The sequence below is a fragment of the Dermacentor andersoni genome, chromosome 9, assembly GCF_023375885.2.
Source record: "Dermacentor andersoni chromosome 9, qqDerAnde1_hic_scaffold, whole genome shotgun sequence".
Taxonomy (NCBI): domain Eukaryota; kingdom Metazoa; phylum Arthropoda; class Arachnida; order Ixodida; family Ixodidae; genus Dermacentor; species Dermacentor andersoni.
Genome location: NC_092822.1, coordinates 25795806 through 25814263, shown reverse-complemented (window position 1 = coordinate 25814263; position 18458 = coordinate 25795806). Strand labels below are relative to the sequence as shown.

Sequence of the window (18458 nt, the reverse complement as noted above, 5' to 3'; positions counted from 1 at the left end):
GCAAATTTGGCCCCATCCTGTTTTTCCACATTCAGTTCCGCAGAGGCTGCTGGATCTTTACACCCTTTGAAACTAAGCTTCTTCCGTGGCCAAAAGCTTTTGTTGCAGTTGGCCTTCAACCCCACGCTGCTCTGTCATCCTTAAGACATACACAAGAAAGTGGCAAAGTGGGGATCAGGCTACAACTTGCCTGCGCAGGTCGTCGGCTGATGCTCTCACACCGATGGAGGCCGCTTTGATGCCTAGGCTCTTGGCAAACTCGTCGGGGCCCAGGCACTGTACATTGTCTGGCAGCCGCCCTAGCCAGACAAGGTCGCAGTGGACAACATCATCTTTACGACCCCGGCTTCCAACCATGTAGTTGAGGTCGACCATGTCTCCCTCATGTAGCACCTCGCTGAGGTTATCCAGAACAACCTCGCCGTCCTTGAAGAAGCAGTCGTTTGTGAACTGTATGTCGCGTGTGCCTTCTGCCTCTTTCACTCTGACCGTGGCGATGCAGTCAAGGACTTGGACAACTGTTCCTTTCACGCAGGGGTAGATGGAGACAGAAGGTTCTGCGGTGCGTGCCGTGGGCACGGGAAACCTTGGCACTTCTTCTGCACTGGCCTGTGAAAATGTGTATAATCTCCACTCAGCTTCTTGAATCACCAGGAAGCCATAGCTAAAGCCTCAAAACCCAGTTTTAAAACATCAAAACTGGAAGCTGTTTCACACGCAACAACTGGAGCAGCGAAAAATAAAAACGAAATAATAAAGTCACTGCTGCTGCTTGCGTAGTACTGCCATTTTTGTTGAAAGCATACACATGCGTCAGCAACAGCCAGATTTCCATCAGAACGCAGTTTTTAAAGAACAGTACTTTTGTGCATCCTTCTGAAACGAGTTTTGCCATCAACTTACTAGAGTCAATATAACAATAGTTAGCAAGTTCTACTAAAAATCTTGGCATTTTATACCAGTGTCACACAGTAATTTCTGATCACGATTGACAATGATCACTGATGCATGGTCCAATGATCCGAATCTTATTTGGGAGGGCTCAAGCACATCAGGTATCGTTAGCAGATCCAAAGCGCTTATCTAATTTGTCTAACATGCTGTATATAAATGCTTTTACACATGAATTTATTGGGCTGCTCTGATTTTTCGTTTTTAGCATTTTCCACCAGACCAAGCTAGAAGGTGCACACGTCAGCCTACAATTGTCATTGAAGGGCATGACGGCAATGCACAGGTTGCGATAATCTGGATCCAGATAGAGCGAGAATGCGATCGCAAGTGACCATGTAGCAGCACTCCATCTGGCTCGAGCTCAATCTGGACTGGGCCTGATCACAATCTCCTGTGAACACCAGTATCATGAAAGTACCGTAAAAAGTTGGCAAGTATGCTGCCGTTTGAAGACTGTGTTTTCACACAACCACTGAGAAATGAATGACAGATTGAAAGTGGTTAGGTGCTAGGCCTGTGAAGCCATTCAATGAAGCTGGCAAAGGTAGAAGCAGGGGTAGGGGCGGGGGGGGGGGGGGGGGGGGGTGTCACTGCCAGAAAGGAAGCCAAGACGCAGGCATTTCTCGGCTCCCAAAGCGCATGCGTGCAACACCGAAATACAAGTTTCTGTAGGCCATGCCAGGGAGGTCTGCAGGAATTAGACGCAACACGTATGTGCTCTTACATTTAAAACAGCGCACGCACCAGTCTGCTTCGGTTTGGTGGTTCCTGGAAGACGAAAGCAGCAGTTGAGGCTGTGGACATTCCACACAGACCCTCAACGAGAAAAACACTTGGCAATATGTAATATCCTGAAGCCTACGGCTACTACACCCTACCCCCCATTTGAAACAACATGATAGTACAGTAATGTAGGGAAAACACAGGGAAGATGGAAATTCGAGACGATGAGCAAAATGAGAACAAGGTAAAAGCACATAGTCACATAGTAATGTCACACAGTAATGTGACATTTATACGTGGCACTGCTTTAAAGGAGTACTAAAATAATGCTTTCAACTTGACATTTTCTTAAAGCTATAAAAGGTGCAAGCTCTCAAAATCCTCCAAAATAGTGATAATAATTAAGAGCACCTACATATGTAGTTTACCGCAACACTTGTTTCTAAGAGTGTGCATAGTAAGTTATGAGACCAAATCAAATATGAATCTAATAGTGCCAGAAGCGAACCAAATATTGAATACTTTTCGCATAATGAACAGCCGTTTTTCAGTTGATATGAAATGATGTTCACATCCTAGTATTCATAACATTAGCAAGTGTCTGTCACTACATTGCTTGTTATGAAGAATTGTTCATTGAAAGCCAAAATGGAGCATTAGGTACATATAACTAGTTGGTTTGCATAAACAGGACCGATCCCTATATGGCCAATAAAGTCCGGCACCCTGAATGACATAAGTTGCTATGCTATGCAAATTCTTGTTTTATCACTATACTATACCTGCGGGGATGAAATTTATTGCGCCTTTGTGCCATAATTATGTTGATGTGCACCCTTGATGCTTTAAAACATTCACACTATTTAAGAAATATTCATATTTACATATAGTGCCAGTCTAATTCAAAGATTGATTCGAACATGCCACTAGGCGTTTCATTATTCGAAACGTTCAAACATTCGCACACCCCTACTTGTTTCCACTAACCTGCTTTGGTACTTGGGAGGCGTTTCTTGTCAGGTGGCTTATGGCTCGTTGCTGCATCGTTTTTAGCGGATGCATGAGGCCCTGCACAGGTGTACACCCTGTCGTCTGAGCTTACGACAATTGTGCCGGGAAACTGTCTTGCGACCAACCGTATGGTTTCGAATGTTGCACCGAAACGGCCCCGGACTGATGGCGGGAGTTGCGAGAGGATGCCTTGTAGCCTGGCAAGAGGCATGCCCTCCCCGGCTCGCACGGCATTGTTGAGATGCGCCAATATGCGGTTCAGTGCAGTGTCATCATCCTGCTTGGGCACGGTAGCTGAAACATTAAAAAAGGAATCATATCTAGGCTCCTGCCTTTTTTGCATGCCCTTTCGTTTTTGTTGCCATGTTTCTGCAATTGCTGTGGCTGCCAAATGTGAACGCAACCAGGAGAGAAGAAAAAAACAGCGTGAAGAGAATTAAAGAGAAGGAAAACTCCAACCAAGATTAATTTTAAAACCCCTCGTTTTGGAACCTGACAGGCTCCTTCTTGAGGGGTGAGATGGTGGGAGGCATAGCAGTGCTTATATGCATTTTGGTTGCTTTGACACGCATGCAGACGTTTTTTGTAGACCTTGAGCATGATGGGCGGGAAGTGTTCCTGACAAACAATTGATGTTCGTCAGAAAATGGAAAAATTTGCAGATCCCACACACACTGCGAATCGACATAAGCGAAGCTTTGTACAGTGTTTTCTTTGACTGACGATAATTAGCGGTGATGTTGGCGGCAAATGTGTAATTCTTTTCCAGTGTTTAGTCTAATACAAGAGTGGTGAGTTGATGTTAAATGTTACCTTGCATGCATCACTGCTGTTTTTCTGCACAGTCCATAGAACATGTAGGGAGACATGTTTGCTTGAGGCATTGTGCGTCACTGTTCAAAGTCTCTGAAAGTTGAGCATTATCATTGCCTCACATGGCAAATTGCATTGTGGCAGAAGTGTTAAACTTTAATTGAATTATGCGGCTGTACATAATTCAATTAATATTATAAAGTTATATGCACCCATTGTATACATACATTCGCAATCGGCACCATGTTTTGCTGCCTAGCGAAGACACTCCTGTTCCGCACTACCCTTCTTTCGGGTCTGGGTGTCCTCAATGCCGAGTGCATGCTTTGGAGCCATTTTGCCACCATGTGTTTATGTTCTCCTTCTGCATAAGTGGGCAGCACACTGTTGAGACACCTGCTCCAAGTGATCTCTTCAGGCTATTGATGATTGTAATGTTTACACTATCACAGCCCAGCCTGCGACTTCCACCGCCCAGCACCTGCATTTTTTTGCATAGGAAAGCAAACACCGCACACGTGCCATACGCACAAACTATGCATCCCGGCCCGCACCCTCACCGGCCAGGAGGGAGGGATGGATGGATGTTATGAGCATCCCCTTTGGAACGGGGCGGTGGGTTGTGCCACCAGGCTACCGAGATACGCGTAGGCAAGCGCCATCTGGTGTCGTTGCAAGGAACGCAGCAGCACGTGCAGCAACACCATTACAGCAGCGTCCGGAAACTCGGGAGAAGAAGCAAAGAACCAAAACGTAGGGTTTCAAAATAAATTTTGGTTGCAGTTTTCCTTCCCTTTAATGCACTTGTCCCTAACCAGGCAGATATCTGCCGAATGTTTACCTACGCACGCGAAAAGAGTCTGGAAGATCCCTAAGAAACGAGCACCCTAACACAAATGCTGCACTGTATATGTATATATAAAGAAGATGAAGAGAAGACGACGACGACAAACAAGGATTATCGAAGTGTCAGTTGGCACCCGCCAAGGTTCAGAGTGAATGAAGCCCTTTGCTGTTTGAAAAATGATCTGCAGGATCTGCAATGACATGAAAAAATGATCTGCAGGAGAAATATTCAGAAGCACCTTGGAACATTCCCCAAGCAGATGATAGTGTTTTTTGGCCAACACTGAGAGTGCTAAGTGAAGTACTTCAAGTTGCAGGGCTCAAAGTCCAAAGGCAATGCACGGACCACGAGGGTCACCATAGTGAAAGGCTCAAATTTTATTGCAACCATGTGCAGTTCTTTAACCTTAATCTAAGTACACGAGTGTTCTTACATTTCACTCCCATCAAAACAAGGCTGCCACAGCTGGGAAGAGTTTCAGTCCCCAAGGAAATTTTCAAGAGACGCAACCAAGAAGCAAAACCAAGTTACGCATAAGGGATGTCACACAGGCAAAGATATTACTAACATGAGGACAGCTGTGTCAGAAAGTGTCTAAGCATGATGATTGTGTGGTGTGATAGAGAAGCAACACGGAAAGAGAAGCGACCAACAAAGTCCTGTCAAGGCAAAATTAAAAAGTTTTCTTTTGGTCCCCCCCATGACAAGGTAGCAGACAAGTTGAAAAGTCTAGCCTACAGGACAGGCAGTGAGGCATGACCAGCAATAGTGTGTGGAACTGAAACTATCATAACAAAAAAGTTGAAGAGAATGAAGTGACTGAAGTAACATGCAAAGAGCAGTGACTAACAAAGTTCTGCCAAAGCAAAATAATTGGTAAGATTTCTTCTTCGCTTTTCTTGTTTCTGGTGACAAGGTAGCAGACAAGTTGAAAAGCCTAGCCTACAGGACGGACAGTGAGGCATCACCAGCAATGGTGTGTAGAACTGAATCAATCATAACGAAAAAGCTGAAGTTGAATAGAATGAAGTGAGTGAAGTGATGCAGAAACAGATGTTGGAATGTATTGCATAACAACTCTTTTTATTTTCCATTATTTATGCCCTCCATCACTTGTTCGAACAAAGCTGCACCCCCGAGATCAGCCAACCAGCAGGATGGATAAGAAATGAATCACAATGACAACAACATTTACATAAGCACCACCTGGAGTAGCAAAGAGGGATGGCACTCAGACTGACTGCCGCTGACGAATGGTCGAAATTGTAGCCTCTGCAGAAAGGTTTCAGAAAAGACAACTAAACTGGTTTAGCCATGCCGTGAAATCAAAGCCTCCTGGGCTTGAAGACCAATAAGGACTAACTTTAGTACAACGAGGTCACAAAGTCAATCCAGAGGACAAGACAAGATATCGCTACTGAGTCCCTGATGCCAAGCAATTGGGGATGGCACGGGTAACACATATGCCAAATTGGAAGAATCTTGTTCTAGCAGTTGTAGCAGCGTAACAGCCAAAAGAGGTGGATAAGATTTATACAGAATAGCAGTGGCTCTTGCTGTGGACTTCCTTACCTTGATGACGGCGATCAAAACTGCTTCTGGTTTCGATTTACTTGGCTGTAGCATCAGACTTCACACAATAATATTTCATACTGATACACACGGGTTTCCTTAAGAGCAAAAGGGGTATAAAAATATGTGGTGGTTCTCTACCATATCCATAGATGCAAGCACATTTAACATTTGCAACAAAACTCAAATGATGCACTTTACAAATTTATGGAACAAGGAACGGATAACACCATTCCTTGCTCTTCTGCAGCAGTTCCAACAACAGATTTGCACCCCGCATCCTCAGCAACAATGCTTGGTGGCCAAAAGTGTCTAAAGTCCAATGACCTTATAGTTTTTAATATTAAATGCAAAAAATTCAGTGCCTGCAGATGTTCCCTCAGAAACAGTACTGGCGACTGCTAAAGTATTAATGCCAGTAAACAATAAGAAATTATATACTGCAGGCAAACAAAAACTTTATGCAATGACTTCATTCTAGGAAAGCATGATTTGTGAGGGGGGAAATAATTATGTTTTAAGCCAAGGCGCGCTCAAGACGAGCCTCGCACACCCACATTCCTGCATTCCTGTAGTGATGCGGTGCCTGTGACAAAACTTGCACAGCGGGTGGCACCAGATTTCCCTCTAGGCAATATTTTGTAAGGACCTCCAGATTTGCGCCTTATTCAAGTACGCGCCATTTTCTTTTATTGCTTCGAGTGCGTGCTGCTACAACTGACAAGAAACTGAAAACGAGACTTACTCTGCGGTTGTCGAACGACAGCACCTTCTTCACCGACCGCTACGCCCAACATCTGTTCTGCGTAAGCATTTGGTGACGGCGACTGGTGACCGTTCTTTTGTCTCCCATCCAGCACGGCATCTCGGCCAGGGCTGCGCAGATCGTCAGGCAGCGGACACTGCCACTGAACTTAAAGAAGAAAACTTAAATGTTTTCTTAAACTTAAAAACTTAAAAAGCAAATGCAGCCAACATCAGAGATTCACGGGGCATGGATTCAACAAAAAATTTTAACATTTCCAAACAGTTTTTGCCCTCAACCAACATTCTCGGTGGACGATGCTATTTTTGTTTTTATGCCCTAGCAGTATTCAGCAACGCTATACAGCACATAATTTTTATATTCTGTTAGAACAAAGCAGACGTGCACTCATTTTGATGCCTATTGTGTAGGCCTGTTCCATACACATGCTACTGATAATTACAAACTTTATGAAAGCCCCTTGCAATTCAATAGGCATTCCGCTCAGTGACTCCCGACTGGTGCTCACAAATTTGACGTGTAAACTTAGTCACTTCAGAAAACAGTTAAACCTGGTTGCAGCAAACAAGACTATGTATTAAAGATAGTTTGATATATCAGGTAATCATATATACCAAAACTCGCTTATAATGAGCTTAAGAACTTTTGTGATGCATTCATTCTCTATCAATTTTATTACCAGTGGAAAAACTAAGCTGCGATGGAATTACATTTCTTTGTTTTAAAACAATGCCACATGTAGCAGGCAGTAACTTATTATTTGAACCTTGAAAGTTTGGCAGAGTCACCAAATATGACAACTTGATAGGATCTCGCTTCCGGTACGCTTCCAATACACTACTGGCCCACTTTCGAGTGTTCTCAGATGTATGCTCTAAAATTTTTCTTTTTAATTAAAAAAAAAAAGGACCTCTAAATTAACTCTCCCGTATGCTATACTCTTAAAGCAGTTGCACCCTTTGGACCTTATCTTGTCCCACAACAATAATCGTCACCTGCCTTGCATTTCCTATGTTGAGAAGTTTGTGCTTGCTGCTTTCCTGTTGAAAATGCTATGTCATGCTGATAATATGTATGTCGTTCAGAAATGTGTGCTAGATAGATGACGATTATTCTTGCCAGTCAAGGTAAGCCTCAAAGGGTGCACACTTTTTCAAGAAAGTTTGTTTGCAGAATGCAAGCGCTGGCGATGAGCGCCCCTGCATGTGTGATGTGGCATCCAATGTCTAGTTTGCCATGAGCGAGTTATTCTACACGAGTGTCGGTCAGTGAGCTTTGCATGTTCAATTCAGAGAATAATTTGCTTTATCTGGATTCCTTATATTAGGGTTTGACTGTAGCCAATGAGTTCTGAGGAAATCTGCAAAGTGAAGGAAGTTAAAAAAACAAACAAACAGTCGCCTGCTCGATAGTAGCCTGAAGTTACAAACAAACCCCTTGCAGATTTCTCAGAAATAAATTTTTACAGACTTCACAGGTAGCTGCTTAAGCCAAAAGTGTCAGTGATGATGTCATGTGATGACCAACTGCGTGTACGAGGGGATGTGTCACGAAAAGCTAGCAAAAACACGTGTTTTTGAAATTGTGCCTGGGAAAAAGGGAGAGAGAAAGAAAAAAAGGGAACCACTGCAGCTTACTGGAAATGACACAGAACAAAACACTAAAAGCCAGTGCGGCTCCTGGGTACAACCTCAAAGATTAGGCGGTGCCCGCAGCGTGCCAAAAATCTCAAAGGCCACATCATCTGCTTGCATTCATGTCATATCCACTAACCCCCTGTTGCATGCATCATCTGCTCATTCAAAGGCTGATAATAAGAAAATTGGGCTATTGCTAGCCCCCCAGCTTTGCCAAGATTGCTTCAAATGCATACACTAGTCATTTTCAACCAATTTAAGTAAAGTTTCATTGCAGTTGCCATTTAACAAGCTTTTATCACAGCCCGTGGTTTTAGCCAACTCGCAGTATTTATGGACCATCAAGTACTTACAAGGGCTGTTCAGGGCTGCTGCTGGAGCTGCTGTGTTCAGCTGCCCTGGCATTTAGCAGCTTGATAAAGTCTTCCGGTTCAAAACAAGCAACGTCCAATGGCTTCTGCCCCTGCCACGCGAGACAGCAGTGTACCTCTTCTCTACCATGGCTCATGCCGACCATGTAGTCAACAAAGACCATGTCACCCGCTTGCAGAACTTTGTCCAGACAATCTGTGTAGGCCTTGCCATCCCTGTAGAGGCAAGTGAACTTAAGTTGCCTGCAGCCAGAGGGTTCCCGCACTTGACACCACGCCATGCGCTTGGCTGCCGTAACAACAACACCCTTTCTATCCGGGAATATGTCAACCGACGGCTCAGAGGTGGAAGGTGCCATAGGCTGACAAGTTGCAACAATGTGCTCGTTCTTTGTGAACGTCTCGTCCATTGCTAGAGCAAGGATGTTGTTGAAGATGTTTTCACTGGAGTCTACACCAAGTCTTGGTGGCCGATCACCAATCCACACAAGTGTTGCGATCCATGTGTCGTCGCTTTTCACGGCGTCGAAAAACGCCTCCACCCCTAGTTCAATATCCGAGTTCCAGGGCAGCTCATCGAAGGACTTGATCTGCCTGCTCATGTGGTACACGATGGTGATTACCACCCGTGCGGCAACCTTCCCATCCAGCCAGAAGATGTGGCCAGCCTTTTCGGACTCCTTGAAGAAGATGCCCTTGATTCCCGCAAGCTTTCGGCGAGCGCACCATGCCACGGGCTGCTCTGCAGAAGACGCGTCGCCAGGATTTAGCGGCTTTCTCGGAAGCTCTTCCCAGTCGGGACATCCTACAGGGTAATCCCCAACATCTTCATCAGATGAGTCCAATTCACTGCTATCATTGAGCATCCCCTCGATCTCGGCTTCATCTTCAGACATAAACACTTCGTCACCACTGTCGGCTTCCGAGTTAGGCTCATTATCCATTTCTGGGGGTACGCACCAAACTTTGGTGGCCTTCCACTTGCACCACTTACTGCCTTTGCTGTCTGGCTTTGCGTCGAAACGGACCCTGTCATTCGTTGTGAGAATGTCAGTCAAATTCTTGCTGCCTTTGGTAAGCGCACTGTCCACAACACTGCCGTGAAAGAATGCACAGTTCTTTTTCTTCGGGCCAAACGTAATGAAGCCAAAGCCTGGCCTCACTGTGTGTATAATGCCAGACTCGTTGTGGAGTCTGTCATCCCCATCTACCGACGGCTCTTTTGCCGGCTGCGACGCTGAAGAGGGTAAATCAGCCGCCATTTCGATGCGTTCCACACAAGTTGCTTTGAAGGCAGCCTTGTGTCCAAATGACTTGGTTGCATCGAAGATGACACAGTCGCCTTCACTTAAGCCAGAGGACGTCAGAGTGGCGTGGCGATTTTCTTCGAAACTCTTAACATCAAAATAAACAGTCGTTTTGATAGGGTGTTCTACTGTTATAAACCCAAAAGCTGGGAATACGCGCAGCACTTTTCCTGTCACATTGCAAAGGGCTGCAGCATCGTCTGTTGCAACATCAGGAGGTGCTGTGTCTTTCGGTGAGGGCGGTGGCCGCAAGAACACACGATCAGATTTGTCAATCACAAACACTTCCGGATGTTTTTGTATGAAGCTCCGAATGGCCTCTTCATTACCACCATATTTGGCACGTACTTCCGGCGGCAGTTGGGCAAGGTGGCCTGGCAGCTTGCTAACTTTTATGCCTTGGTTATCTTCGATGCGCTTCTTTAAATATGACAACATTTTGGCTTAGAGCGATTGTAGGCTGGTAACTAGGGGATGATGTTGTGGCACCTGCAATTAAGCAGAAGTAGACAATGCAGGTAAGGCCAGCAAGCTGCTAAGTGCACACAGCGTGCTGAATATATGCGAATCAGTTGCAGACGCCCACAAGGCGGAGGAAGGTTCACGAAAGGGAAAAATGTTTATCCACTCGACCATAGGATGAAGCTACAAAGAAAACCCCTAGGAGTTTCTCAAAAAGCAAGCTTTGTAGTTGAAGAAAAATTCATCACAGTATATCCTGGACCAGGGCGAATTTTTCGACTGCAAAGCTTTCCGTCTGAGAAACCTGTATAGGTCTCCATAGTAGATTTTTGCTACAGTCTGGTAGATAACCATTTTTCCCTTTCATGCATGCTGAACTCGATAGGACATTAAAATGGGGGACAGGGCCACGAGACAAAGACAACACAAGACCTTTAACAACTGCAGCTTTGTTCTGATACGCTTATGATAAGCCTGTAAATAGCATCGGCTTCTATGATCTCCCTTGTTCACTACATCCATTTCTTTCAAAAGAGGGTGCACACACACATCCTTTACAATGCAGACCCAGTTAGCGGGAAACCAGTGTAATTATTTTTATAATTGTGCTGTTGAAGCTTCTCATTCACACCGGTTCAGTCATGAACTGCGCACACTTAAATCTTTTGAGGACACACGACAAACATGAAACAAAAGTAAACATTTAGCAATGGTCTGCCTTATAGGAAAGGACTAAATGGCCCACCAGACCTCAGACTTCCACGCACACTTGCCGGCGAGCACCAGCTCATGTCTACGAATGTTTGTGCACCCGTGGACATTTGCACCAGTCAGATATGAGTGCTTCCACTGGCTCATGTCGTCATGTGCCTGGAGCCTTGTGGTCGATGAAGACCATTCATAGAATGTAGTTGTCCGAGTGTTTTGCTTCACCTCAGCAGTCACTGTGTGGTGCAGACCAGCTTTCTTTCAGATTTATAAAAGCAAATCAATATACTTTACAAGTTTTATAAGAATCTTAAAACTCGTATCAAGCACAGTAAAAAGTGACATCTGCCAAAGTGTCGTCTACACAGGATTGAATGAGCTCTGGCGTACGCCCTACACAGATGCTGAGCGGCATTTCATGCGAAGCGTGGGTGACGCATAGGCGTGTAGAAGCAAGCTGGTTTGCGCTGGCAGAGTATACATGGAGCCTGGGATTAATGTGAGTGGCACACGATAGCCACGAAGAAAAAACTCAACCTCTTCGTTGTCTGACGCTAGCTGGCACTTCATGCGTTGTCCTGTAGTCTTCAAAAGACTTTGCAAAGAATGCAGAGCTAACTGAAAGCACAGGGCACTTCAAGAAAAGATACTTGTGACGCCTTGGCACTAAGAAAAGCCACCAGAAAATGCTTCAAGTGTGCTTCAAGTGTCTTCGTGACAAATTGAAACATCCAAGCACCTAGCACAGCCTGAAGCATTCCTACTGGCAAAGGAATAACGGTTCAATGTTACAGGCCAATACTGCAGACATCAAGAAAATGGAGGAATTTTCAACAAAAGGAAAATTGTCATCCACCCAAGGGTAGCTTTGCAGCTCCATGCTACTACCGGGTGGATGACAATGTTCCCTTTCATGAATCTGCGCTGTGGAGTTCAGCACAGCCGATTTGTCATATTTAATGCCCATGCACTTCGAGTTATCTATTAATCCGGCCACGCCCTGTGATTTGCTAGCTTCCTATCATCAGCTAGATCATAGAGCTACTGTTCCAGAGAGGCATTGGTCTCAAGTTTGATAACACGACCAAGGATAATTTTTTTTCAGCTGCTAAGTTTTCTAATGTCGTTCAACCCTCTCTAAGGTAATCACGGCTGCTCGAAATGGTAAACAACGCTTTAAAAAAATGGCACATGCTGTGAAATTCTGCGTAAGATGCCTTCTTGTCATAACAAAAATTTACTAGACAATGAGATTAAAGTGCTGCAAGACTTGAAGAAGAACAAGCAATTACTTTCCTAGCTGACAAAAGAAAAAGCATCCTTGCTGGGCTCAACTTTACAAATGAGATCAACTGTACAGAGACAAATACACCAAGAAGGCATCAACCCTGCAGCGCCAGATTGAGATGAACAAGGTTATTTTGAATGTTTTCAAGCTACACCCCAAATCGAAGACCCATAAATGAACTGCTTCTTGGCTTAGTATTTGCCGAGACATATTTGCCGCTAAAAGGACACACAAAAAAAGGGATACATGCTGATGATGGCACAAGTGACAATGTGTCTGATCTACCCATGCTATAGTCGACGTATTTTCCTTTTTGTGTGCGTCCTTTTAGCAGCAAATATGTCTTGCGGCAAAAGTCCACTCCAAGCTTCATGAGCCTTCCAAAAGATTCCTTAACCTTTAGAAGGGTTAACTGCTGGGCTAGTTGGTGATCTTGCATACTGAAAAGATTTTGCGCCAAAAAACAACACACACAAGAAAGACGACGACACCACGGGCGCTACTTCAACTGTTTAATGAGGGTGAAAGCACTCGACATATATAGCCCTCCAAAACACCGCGCATGTGTACAAGGCAACATGGAGTACAAAGTTTTATCAGAGTAGGCGTGATAGAAACTTCAGCTCGGCCTCGTAAAGAAAAACCGATGTATCACTAACACAGCTAGGATGTATCACTAGCACAGTTAGACATCGCGTGAAACATTCGAAGCCTTCTACATCAAGAAAGCGGGTCCTAACTGTGTTAGTGATACATCGGTTTTTCTTTACGAGGCTGAGCTGAAGTTTCTATCACGCCTACTCTGATAAAACTTTGTACTCCATGTTGCCTTGTACGCATGCGCGGTGTTTTGGAGGGCTATATATGTCGAGTGCTTTCACCCTCATTAAACAGTTGAAGTAGCGCCCGTGGTGTCGTCGTCTTTCTTGTGTGTGTTGTTTTTTGGCGCAAAATCTTTTCAGTATGCGATTCCTTAACCCTTGGACTGGAACATTTTTCCTTTTTTTTTTTACCCCCAATTGCTACACAGCCCCTGCTAGGTTTCTTTTTTGGCTCAGTGGTCATTTCATGCTACATAGAAGCTGGTTTCTCATCGCCGTTTTCTCCCATTCCAATATTTGTGAACAGTTCATAAATTCCTTCATCTTTCATAGTGTGGACGGACGGACATGCCATGCTGATCATGGCCGGGACTGCCCTTCCAACACTCAGTCCCAGCTATCTTTCTTTTTTTCTAGTCGATTCAGCCAACATTTCATTTTTCATACAGCCTGATTCTCTGTTGTCAGCATTTTCCAATTCAGAATTAATCAAGTATTTATAAATGTATTCGCCTGTCAAAGTGCATGCAGTCAGACCTGCCACGCTGGTTCACCATGGCTGCCCTGGCATGACAAAGCACGGAGACATTTGCTCAACCGGCAGTCAGAAATTTAACTTCCAAGGTTTTTGCGTGTTAAAATGACTTCTCCATGGATGGAACAACAGGAATGCAATGTCATTTTTTGCAAGCACTGCTTCTGGAGAGGCAAGGAGTGTGCTGAAAATCCAAAGCAAGTATACTTGGGAGTGGCAGTAAAAAGGAAGAGGAATCCTCGTATGATGTTTGCTTCAACGAGCTCTGCCAGGCTATCTCCCCATGATTCGCGATCTGCTCGCTGTAAAACCTGCAACTTTACGTCTGCGATTCTAGACACTTCGTAGGACTGGCGCCCTGCGCTAATCCCAATGAAGACAACACCCTCGCAAGCCATTTGACATAGTCCATTATTAACAAGCGTTCCTCTCACCATGGCTCACCATGGCGGTGACTTGTGGTGCTTTTCAGCATGACCCCAAAGTGTAGACCCGCTGGGGATCCTTAACGTGTATGCACACAAAGCACGGTACACGAGCTTCCCCCATCGGAGTGCGGCCGACGCGGCTGGGAGTCGGACCCGCCAACCTTCAGCAGCATGAACTGCCGCTAGCGCAGTCATGCATTCAGCGTGGAAAGCAACGAACGGTGGGTACACAAAAACAATCGCATCGCCGAGCCACACTTACATTGGCAGCACTTGAGGCGCCGTAACGACTCCGAAACGTTGCGTTGTCATAACGAACTTGATTGGGGTATTGAAATTCTTCTTTCAAACAAACGTGGCACATCCAAAACACGAACTATGAAGACAGCATGCATCGCGCGGACCTCGCTACAGATAGCGCACGCCGACTTACCGTGCGCACGGAGTCATGTAATGGAGCGAAAGTTCCCGAAGAGCTCAGAATGTAGCAAAAACGGGAGAACTATCCAGCGATTTCGCGTGATTACGGGCGCAGCACGAGTTAACCAAAGCGGACTGGGGTACCATATAAGGCTGACGGCAATCAACCAGTGAAAACCACTTTTGCCGGGGCTTATTAGTCAAACTTCCAGCCAATATTTACGGAGTTCGGGCTCGTGCAAATTGTGCTAATGCACGGACTGACAAAATGCGGCCTTACCATGCAGGTGCTAGGCGCCTCAACATAGTTTCGGGATCTGTCAACAACTGCCGAGGTGATCGCAAAGCAAAATCGAGCTCGCCGCGCTCGCTCACTTGGTGCATCACGTCCGCCTTTTATCACGGCTTCCGAGCTTCGAGCCTTGTTGATCATCTCAAAGTCGGCTCCGTCACGTGTTACAATGAGGTAGCGAAACCGAAACTTCGATTGTTTACGCACGTTAACTATGAATTATACAGCCTTTGTTTTCCGGAGACGTCAACCAGCTCTTGAAAGAGGCTTCCATAATTTATGCCGCTAGTGCCCGCAAAAATTGTGAATGTGTGATGCTTCACTGTAGGAAAAGAATGCTCATGCAGACAGCTCCTGTCATCTGTCGGTCCCTTTCTTTCTATTTGGAATTGGGCGCCGGTTTTTCTTGCTGAGTGATTGTCCAAGCGCTACGCAAACTACCCATGAATTTATTGGCAGTCTGTCTGTTCTAAATTTTCGAAGACCACAAACACGTCATTCTTACTGCGCTTCATGACTCCTTCGGACTTACATTTAGTTTGTTTCGGTTCCAGCAAGTCTACGTTTTTGAACACGTACCTGTCAACCTGCCAGGTTTTGCACAAGTCAAATATTAATTTACATAGTGCTTAAATAACCGCTTACAACCTCCTCAGGGTTTCAGCATCTCCATTTTCTCCCCTGCAATCAACCTCGAGCACATACGAAAATGAAAACGGCGAAAATTCGCCTTAGGTGTCGCTAGCGCTATCACAGTAAAAGCATAGAGAACGGCAAAAGGCTGAACCTGGAACCACTGGAACGCTGAAATCCCTTGCGGTTGGCAGCTGCTACTACTGTACCCACAGGGACGCCAGTCGCGCTATTTTATTCATTTTTCTATCAGACTGATACAGAACAAATTTTTCGCTTGTCTTTTTTGTTTTTCCCAACGCCCTACACCACATGGTGTGGGTATAGAATGTGTGGGTGTGTGGAGGTATGATGGCTAGCAGGGGGCCCCTTCTAACCACCATAGTGGAAGAGCAACACTTGCAACAAGAACCACGCCCGTACACTCTAAGAACAGTTTACACCCTTTGGCTTGCCCCTTCTGCCACACAAAGATAATCGTCATCTGCCTTGATGCGTTTCCTTTCTTTATCGCTGCGAGCCCGGAACTTTCCAGTAACGAACAGCACGCGCGTTATCAGCATAGAACAGTTTACACCCTTTGGAGTGCCCCTTCTGATAACGCGCGTGCCGTTCATCACTGGAAAGTACCGGGCTTGCAGCGATAAAGAAAGGAAACGCATCAAGGCAGATGACGATTATCGTTGTGTGGCAGAAGGGGCAAGCCAAAGGGTGTAAACTGTTCTTAGAGTGTAACGTAACCACTTATAGAGAGAAAGAAAACATTTATTCGGACAGAGTTTCTCACTAGAGAAACTCTATGTAACCACCGAATAGCAATGGGTGGTCCAGCTGTCAAGCCCAGATTCCGAGGACCAGCTAGTGAAGATAGTCCGGGAGATCACAAAATAAAGAAGGGACAGCTTCCCTGGAATATAAATATAATGGTTGAGTTTTTGTACAGAGGAAGGTGCCATTTTCTTATGCCCTTGTGGGAGCACGGCTCAGAACCTATATATATAGAAGAGCACTACGCTTGACCACATCTTTCTCTTCGTTTAATTTTTTTTACAATTAATATTTTTACGGTAAACGAAGATTGCAGACCTTAAAAAAAAAAAAAACTGACCATCAGTTTCGGTTTCGTTTCTCAGAAGGATTAGTGTGGTGACGTCATGGCACGGATTGTGGTTACTGATTGCGACGTTGGCGACGTTCTGACCAAGTCGGTCTGTTGACGCTCGCTCCGGCTTGCTCGGTCATAGAGTTTCTTTATAATCGGTCGCCTCGTATGCTGTTATTTGTTGTGAGAACCGATGTAGCGACATGGCGGACGACCGATCAAGTGTAAAAACGTCGCAATGTACTACAACACACTCGTGACGTCACGACACTATAGTACCCTCCTCAACAACAAAACGAAAGCTGCCTGTAACAAAAAACCAAAAGAAAAAGAACTGTTATAGAGGTTCATGTCTAGGGTTTACACGTCTAGGTCTTTAATTTAAGTCAAGAAATTATTAGTCGAAACTTCATGTCATTACCCCTCAGACAATGCCTCAGTCATCCTGCACTCTAAGAACAGTTTACACTCTTTGGCGTGCCCCCTCTGCCACACAACGATAATCGTCATCTGCCTTGATGCATTTCCTTTCTTTATCGCTGCGAGCCCGGAACTTTCCAGTAACGAACGGCATGCGCGTTATCAGCATAGAACAGTTTACACCCTTTGGAGTGCCCCTTCTAAAAAAGGAGCACGCCAAAGGGTGTAAACTGTTCTTAGAGTGTAATTATGTGGCATTCTTCGACTTCAATGACTATTTTCTACACTCTTAGAAAAATTTACACCCTTTGGGGCGTATCTTGTCCCACAACGATAATCGTCATCTGTCTTGCCCGCGTTTCCTTTCTTTAACGCTGCGAGCCCGGTACTTCCCAGTCACGAACGGCATGCGCGTTATCAGTGTGACGCAGCATTCTCGACAGGAAAGTAGCGAGCGCCGAGTTTTCAAGAAAGGAAACGCAAGCAAGGCAGATGACGATTATCGTTGAGCACTCTTAAAACGGTTGCACCCTTTGAGGTGTATATTTGTCCCACAACAATAATCGTCATCTGCCTTGCTTGCGTTTCCTTTCCTGAAAACTCGGCGCTCGCTACTTTCCTGTCGAGAACGCTGCGTCACACTGATAAGGCGCATGCCGTTCGTGACTGGAAAGTACCGGGCTCGCAGCGTTAAAGAAAGGAAACGCGGGCAGCACGGATGACGATTATTGTTGTGGGACAAGATATGCCCCAAAGGGTGTAAATTTTTCTAAGAGTGTGGGACAAATATGCACCCCAAAGGGTGCACTCTAAAAACAGTTTGCACCCTTTGGGGTGTATATTTGTCCCACAACGATAATCGTCATCTGCCTTGCTTGCGTTTCCTTTCTTGAAAACTCGGCGCTCGCTACTTCCCTGTCGAGAATGCTGCGTCACACTGATAACGCCACGGAGGAAGGAAACTAAGGAGAGGCCCTGACGTCACTCTTTGTGAAGCAAAAGTGAAGCCGGAATTTGGCGTTGCTCATGGCGATGCTCCGCCTTTTGGGCCACCCTCCTCTCTTGTTTACATCTTTCGCGAAACCACGCCGCGCTGCGCGTGGTGTCGCGCGCGGAGCGCGCGCGCTCGCGCAACATCTGGCAGAGCACGGTGCAGGTAACACAGCGCAACAAGACACGGTGACTAACGCAAACCCGCCCACTCAGCGCCTGTGCCACGGCCCGAAACCTACCAGAGCAACACGTGTGAGCGCTCAAAACCATAACAACGCCGCCATTGTGGCCCAAAAGGCATGGCCATACAACAAAAAAATAAAATAAAAAAGCAGCAAAAAAATGAGAACCTACT

General features: G+C 45.5%; 1 protein-coding gene across 1 annotated transcript; it reads right to left on the bottom strand.

Moving 5' to 3' along the window:
- Positions 1–174: 174 nt before the first annotated feature.
- Positions 175–15628, bottom strand: LOC126527336 (uncharacterized). The gene is made up of 6 exons (XM_055068779.2): positions 14677–15628; positions 8677–10490; positions 6666–6796; positions 2665–2982; positions 1679–1722; positions 175–609 (listed from the first exon to the last, which is right to left on the bottom strand). The coding sequence occupies exons 2-6, from the start codon at positions 10437–10439 to the stop codon at positions 175–177; spliced, it is 2691 nt and encodes an 896-aa protein (XP_054924754.1). The 5' UTR covers positions 10440–10490; positions 14677–15628.
- Between the last annotated feature and the right edge of the window lie 2830 nt (positions 15629–18458).

Coding starts and splice junctions, on each gene's coding strand:
- LOC126527336 (XM_055068779.2), bottom strand. CDS start 10,439: ATGTTGTCATATTTAAAGAAGCGCATCGAAGATAACCAAGGCATAAAA. Junction 6,797..8,676: donor AGCAGCCCTGAACAGCCCTT/GTAAGTACTTGA, acceptor CGATCTGCGCAG/CCCTGGCCGAGATGCCGTGC. Junction 1,723..2,664: donor CCTCCCAAGTACCAAAGCAG/GTTAGTGGAAAC, acceptor TTCGTCTTCCAG/GAACCACCAAACCGAAGCAG.